Source organism: Lactuca saligna, chromosome 9 (genome assembly GCF_052625555.1).
Source record: "Lactuca saligna cultivar CGN05327 chromosome 9, ASM5262555v1, whole genome shotgun sequence".
In the NCBI taxonomy this organism is placed as follows: Eukaryota; Viridiplantae; Streptophyta; class Magnoliopsida; order Asterales; family Asteraceae; genus Lactuca; species Lactuca saligna.
This window is the reverse complement of record NC_136425.1, coordinates 153,059,705-153,066,753: the sequence shown is the minus strand read 5'-3', so window position 1 is coordinate 153,066,753 and position 7,049 is coordinate 153,059,705. Positions and strand designations below refer to the sequence as shown.

At 33.2% G+C, this 7,049-nt stretch overlaps 1 protein-coding gene and 1 long non-coding RNA gene across 2 annotated transcripts; one reads left to right on the top strand and one right to left on the bottom strand.

Annotated features, from left to right (window-relative positions):
- Window positions 1–1,534: 1,534 nt before the first annotated feature.
- On the bottom strand, window positions 1,535–2,755 carry LOC145016833 (uncharacterized). Its single transcript, XM_078975023.1, has one exon. It carries the CDS (start codon window positions 2,753–2,755, stop codon window positions 1,535–1,537), a length of 1,221 nt encoding a protein of 406 aa, XP_078831149.1.
- Window positions 2,756–5,051: 2,296 nt separating this feature from the next.
- LOC145014043 (uncharacterized) lies at window positions 5,052–6,723 on the top strand. Its single transcript, XR_013665382.1, has 3 exons — window positions 5,052–5,213; window positions 5,320–5,389; window positions 6,305–6,723. It is a non-coding gene; the product is annotated as an uncharacterized LOC145014043 (long non-coding RNA).
- Window positions 6,724–7,049: the final 326 nt, after the last annotated feature.

Here is a 7,049-nt window from a genome sequence, read left to right as displayed (position 1 = left end):
TTAGTGTAGAATGTATAACCATTAATGTCGTACCCTTGGTACGTTGCCACAACATGTTCGGGACCATTTGCTAGATGTACCATAGCTTGATCAACATTGTTCACGCCATAACTTGCTTTCACTTTGTCTTTTAACCATTGTGAGAATGTTTTGTTATGTTCTGTAATCAACCATCTTTTGCTCTTACCACTATTCGACATTTCTATATATCTTTTGTGCTCGTTCACGTATGGAGCAATGATCGTCATATGTTGTAGGACTATAAAATGTGCCAGATGCAAGTCTTCTTTCTTTGGAGTTACCCGTTTCAATCCAATTGTCCCATATCCTACAAGTCTTCCCTCGTGTCAAGATTTCGGTATGCCAATACTTGTAACACCTTGTAAATAATCTGTACAATATTCAATTACCTCCTCTGTAGCGTATCCTTCAACAATACTACCCTCTGGTCGATATTTATTCCTTACATACCTTTTTAAGACACCCATATATCTCTCAAATGGATACATGTATCGTAGGTATACCGGCCCACAATACTTTATCTCTCTAACAATATGAGATATTAGATGAACCATGATATCAAAAAATGAAGGTGGGAAATACATCTCAAGCTGGCATAACGTCAAGATGATATCACTTTGCCATGAATCTAACACTTCAGGATCAATAACTTTTGAATGAATCATGTTGAAAAACAAACATAACTTTGTGATTGTGTGTCGAAGGCGATCTGGTAATATTCCACGAATTGCAATAGGAATCATGTGGGCCATCAAAACATGACAATCATGCGACTTCATACCAAGAAGTTTTAGTTCACTCATCGACACTAACTTCTTAATGTTAGTAGAATAGCTGGATGGAACCTTCACACCATGCAAGCACTTGCAAAAATTTGTTTTCTCAGCCTTTGACATGGTATAACAAGCTACTGGAAGATACGTGCGCTTTCCAATATTCTTAATAGGAGCAAGCTCGGGTCGAATCCCCATTTCAACCATGTCATCTCGAACATTAACCCCATCTTTTGTTTTTCCCTTGATGTTTAACAATAAAGCTATCAAGCTTTCACAAACATTTTTTTCGATATGCATAATGTCAAGACAATGTCGAACCTGCAAGTGCTTCCAATATGGTAGATCCCAAAATATAGATCTTTTATTCCAAATATTATTTTCTAGAAGAGTTGTACCTTTATCTTTACCATTACGTTTATGTTTTCGTTTCCCTTTACCTCTGGTTTTTCCGAATGTAATGTTTAGATTTTCAACACGGGAAAATACAATTTCTCCTCGTAATGGTGGCCTTGCTATCGTGCTCTCGGTTTTACCATTAAACACTTTTTTTTCTTACGATATGGATGGTTTTTTGGAAGATATCTTCGATGATCCATGTACACATTTTTCTTGCAATTTTTCAACCATACCGACTGTGTGTCATCTTCACATACTGGACATGCCTTTGATCCCTTTGTACTGTATCCCGATAAATTCCCATATGCTGGGAAATCACTTATGGTGCAATAAATCATGGCTCAAAGTTGGAAATTTTCCCCACTGTATGCATCATACACTTCGACACCTGGACTCCACAACTTTTTCATGTCCTCGATTAATGAAGATAAATAAACATCAATGTCATTTCCCGGTTGCTTTGGACCTTGAATTAGTAGTGACATCATGATGTATCTTCTTTTCATACATAACCAAGGCGGAAGATTGTAGATGCAAAGAAGAACTGGCCATGTACTATGGCGGCTGCTCAAGCTTCCAAATGGATTAATGCCGTCAGAACTAAGTCCAAACCTAATATTTCTAATATCCTGACCAAATTCTTCAAACTTAGAATTGATATTTCTCCATTGAGGAGAATCTGCAACATGCCTTATTTTGTCGTCTATTGTACGCTCCTCAGCATGCCATCGCATCAACTTTGCATCTTTAGCGTTTGCAAATAACCGTTTTAATCTTGGAATGATAGGAAAATACCATAAGACTTTAGCAGGCGGTCCACTCATTCTCATATTATTGTTTTCTTCTGTAGGATTTTTCCTTTTGTATCGTGATGTACCACATGTAATACAACTATGTAGATCTGCATAGTCGTTTCGATACAACATACAATCATTTGGGCAAGCATGTATTCTTTCAATTTCCATTCCCATCGGACACATCAATTTTTTTGCTTGGTATGTGGATACAGGTAGCTCGTTATCATCCGGAAGCATCTCATGCAAAATCTTTAGAAGACTTGTGAAGCTTGTATCACTCCAACCGTTGTTTGCTTTTAAGTTAATCAATTTCAACACAGCTGATAGTTTGGTAAATTTTGTACACCCAGTGTACAACGGTTTTTCTGATTCATCAAATAATTGTTGAAATTTTTCATAATCAACTTCAGCAACATTGTCTTCACAATCATGTAACATTCTAGATAAGTTATCATAGTTGTTATCGTTTATATCATCAATATCATCATTATACTCTAAAGCAACTACATTATGATCAACCAATATCTCACCATGTCGTGACCAACACGTATAATCTCTCATAAACCCACGAATTATCAAATGCTCTTCTATTTTGGCAGAATCAGTGTACATACAACAATTCTGACAATCTACACAAGGACACCATATGTAGATTTCTCCTTTATTCACCCGATTCTCCTCTGCAACTTTAAAAAAACCATTCAAACATGCCAAATATTCATCACAGGAACGTTTAATTCCATACATCCAGTAACTACGATCCATCTGTCATTACACAAACTATATATTAGTAAGATGCATATAGGACAACCAATGTGCTTAACGAAATATGTAACATACCTAATACAACATTCCTACTAAAAACTATGATCGAGTGCTTGTAAGTAATAAAAATATGTTATTTTCACATTCAATATGTTAGATTCATATTATTGTGATGTTCAAACGAACAATAAACCAAGTAATATAACAAATTAGGTAATAAAATAAATTATTATTATCATTGTTATTGGAGCTAATATGATGATAAAAAAAGCACGCCTACTCAATTAAAATGAATAAGATAATTGAACAACTTGTTACTGTTTATTATTTCAATTGAGTTTTAATAACAAAATAAGTTATTTACTCATATTTTTGGTATGTTAGACCTAATCATATCATAATTCATAATACTCTATAGAAAGATAAAAATACCTGAATATAAATAATAAATAAGTTTAGAAAATAGAATAAATATAAATAAAAAAACAAGTTTAGGGAATAGAATGTATATAAATAAAAAATAAAAAAATTAGCGGCAACACTTTCTTTGTTTTCCCGCCAAAACTTTTCTATCATTGCTCAACGTCTTTTATAATACTCCAGACATACGAAACAATCACATATCTCATCTTCATCTTCATATCTCCTCCCCAACTTCAATCATCTAATGTGGGATTTTTTTCCCCAAACAGCCGATTCCCTGTTACTCCATATAATTAGAACTGAACCTATTCATATTCACTACTTTTCCTCCTCAAACAAAAACAAAAGTGTGGGAAAGTTAGATTGTGAGAGGGGATTCAACCATTGCTCAACAACTCTCGACCTTGGGGCGAGAAATAACAGCTAAACCTCTCATAATCTCTCTTTGTTTTTTGTTTCCTATCTGTTGACTTATGTTTTGTTGATTGTATGTGTGTAAAATCAGTATTCCAAGGCCGGTGATAGGCAGGGGCAATACGGGCACGTGCACAAGGCCTATTCCTTTTAAGGGCCCTAATTTTTTTATACTACTTTCAGCTAATCGACTAACGGAATCATGAATTCATCATTGTCTTCGACCAGTCCACCACACACCACCACCACCTCATATTCCAAAATCCAGTCGAGAAGATAACCAAATTAGAAAAACCAGTTCCAGTTGTGCCTTCTGAAGCCTGAAATCAGCGATATTCCGGTAAAAGTTTTCTATTTTTCTCGTTGTTCCAGTTTAGTAGCCTTGAAAGGGGTATTGGGTTTTTGTTCCAATTGGCAGCCTTGAGTCGGAAATCACTATAATCAGTAGTAATTAGTAGTTAGTAATGTTAATGTGTATCAGTTAATCACTTATCAGATTATGATTATCACTTTATCAGAAATCTGAAATTAAAATTTCTGTGGTGAATTCATACTTAGCAGATGCCTTTGGTGATTTCATGAAGTGAGTTAAGGCAATAGCAGTTGCTAAGCTAAACATCATACAGTTGTTGTCACAGAGGGTTCTAACGGATGTAATTACTTATTTACCCTAAAATTATACAAACAGAGTGATCAGTTAGTTATATGTTATATTGATGATGTTTCATGGTGATTTTTTGCAGAGGGTCAACTTGGTTATACCTTTGTTGATAGTCAAGCGACCCTAAGAAGGTTTAGCCCATTAAGGTCAAAGATAGTTGCTATTGCTATAGCAAACAAGCATACTGTTGTTTCTGATTCAGGTGATGTTTTCACTTGGGGCTGCAATGCCAATAAATAAGGTTAACTTGGTAATGGAACTTCAAGCATGTGCTTATAGTTTTCATAGTGTGCTGCAGAATGCCTTATGTTGTACAATGGAAACCTACTCTGATACAAATGAGGAAATACTAGCACATGTTCCCAAACCAAGAGTAATGCGGGTATACTCTAGAAGGGCAAAATAGTCATTTGAGAAGAGAGAAAAATTAGAATATAAAGAAAGGAGTGGTGTGAGGTGTAAGAGTTGTACTGTGGCACTCAGTATCATTCGTGATAGAGAGAAGGGAACATTCCCTCGTTTATGATTATGGTTTCTTAGAAATACAATCATTCAATTTTCTCTTCATTTTATCAAGTATTCATTACTTTCCATTGATTTATTATTTCTTTACACTACAAATCTCCTCTCTCTGTTTACTACTTATCATTCTCCAAAGTAAAAAAGACGGTTTTTTATATGCAAATACATCAGCAGGTTTGTGTTTGTGTTTGTGTTGTTCAAAATTAATTGCCTTTTTGTTTCATGATAATATACTTATAATATTCATATTCTTGTTTTATACTTCATCTTCTCTTTTTATATATTCATTTTTTTTACTTGATGATGCAGGATCATAGAACTTCTTTCTTCTAGACGTGCCACGTGCCAAGTTCAGGTTGAAGCCACTTTTGGACGAAAATATGAGCACTAGTGTACTGCATATCTCCAATGAAGAAGGCCTTAACTTTGGACTCAGAGGTTCACTATGCATCTTTTGCTTTCTAATGTTGTTAAAGTAGCTTCTTGAATTAATATTATGTATATTTTCTAATCTGTATTTGTTGTGTGATTGGTTATATTATAGGCTCTCGTAACCTTAAGTTCCATGTTACAAAGAGATCTTCGTCCTACTATCATACTATACCTTTTTGCAGGTAATAAGGATTACTACTTTTTTTTTGCTTCACTTTACTTTTCCTAAATTTATGTTTATTGAAAACAATATTTTTATTTCCAAAACCAACTAATCACATATTATACAGAAAATGGTAAAGCTAATAAAAGCAAATAGTAGGATTACGAATACATACCAAAACTTAAAAGAGAATAGTAATTGTATTATACTTTACACTTTTCCACCATTCATGATGTGAGGTCTCTGTTTTTCTTCATACATAAACAAATCTTTATTTTTGTGTCCAAATATGTTATCAATTACTTCATTGGAATTTCAACAAATATAAAGCTATTGATAAACACTACAATTAGAGATACTTACCAATAACTAAGGAATAAGAATACTTTTGTTGTAGCTTACAATCCCCTTCTGGTTTGTTTATATGGCTTGTCTTGATTTTCTACCTGTTATAAATTAACAATAAAAATCTGTGTCAACATATGTCATCTTTAATGTAATGGAATTGCAGATGAAGTGTAATACTATTAAAAGTAACAGATACATACCAAACAGAGTCTAGTTTCTTCTCATCCTCTAATCTTCTGTATGCGTTCATGACTTCAAGGTGGAATTACTATAATATATAGCAGTAAACTAACCAATCCACTAAAGTAATGGAAATTATCTTCTAAATATTCTATCATTATTTGATTTGATGAAGTTAAAATATATACATTTTGTTTCATGATTTGTCTAACGTAATAATCTTGTTTGTTATTATTATTATTATTTTCATAAAGATGTTTTTATCTTATAATCTTATTTGCTTTTTAGTGATAATCTTAAAAGTTAGCTTTAAAATTAAATATATGATCGATAGTTTTATCTAGGTTTTACTTGTTTGATAAGGTTTAATATTTAAATCTCCTAATTAGTTTTTTTGGTGCTGTAGGGAATATGTTCAAAAGAACCAGGTTATTGAAAAACGGGTTCAATGACCGTGCTGCAATTCTTGTATTAGCCTTTTAAGGCTCGGTTCTTTGAAAGAAAACGGGTTATATTATTTTTACTTAAAGGCCCCGGTTGTTGTGACAGAAACCGAGTTTTTTAGTTACACAATAGATCCCGGTTTCTTAATGAAAAACGGGTCTTATAAAGTTTGCCTTCATTAAGCTTGGTTTTTGTATATTAGAACCCAGTTTTTTAAACAACCGGATCTTATGAGGTGCCTTCTGTGCGCCCATTTTAGTAGTGTTAGGTATCATAATTCATATGTGTTGTGTCCGAGCTTAATGCAAAAGATTTCGTAATTATTGTATTTTAAGTCGTTAATGTTTGTATTCTGAATGTAATGTTCCGATGGTTTTAGAGTTTTTGTAAACCAGGATTTTGAAGTGACATGTGCATATTAGACAAACAATGTCATGCCTTGGTGTCATTTTTATATTGGTTGTTTCTCTAATCGACTCCCTAGTGTCAACCTTTATAAATGGATCTTAGTTAGAAAGTAAAGAATAGTTTTTGAGCAATTATTAAGATCAACATTGTAACCGAGCTTGTATTCTATAATCAAAATTAGATATTATTTACACTCTTGAGCAATTTTTATTTTGTTTTTATCATGATTTAATGTTGTAGAATCTATTCAATCCTACAATAATTTATCATTTTTCATTTATTTATCACTTTGATTTAAT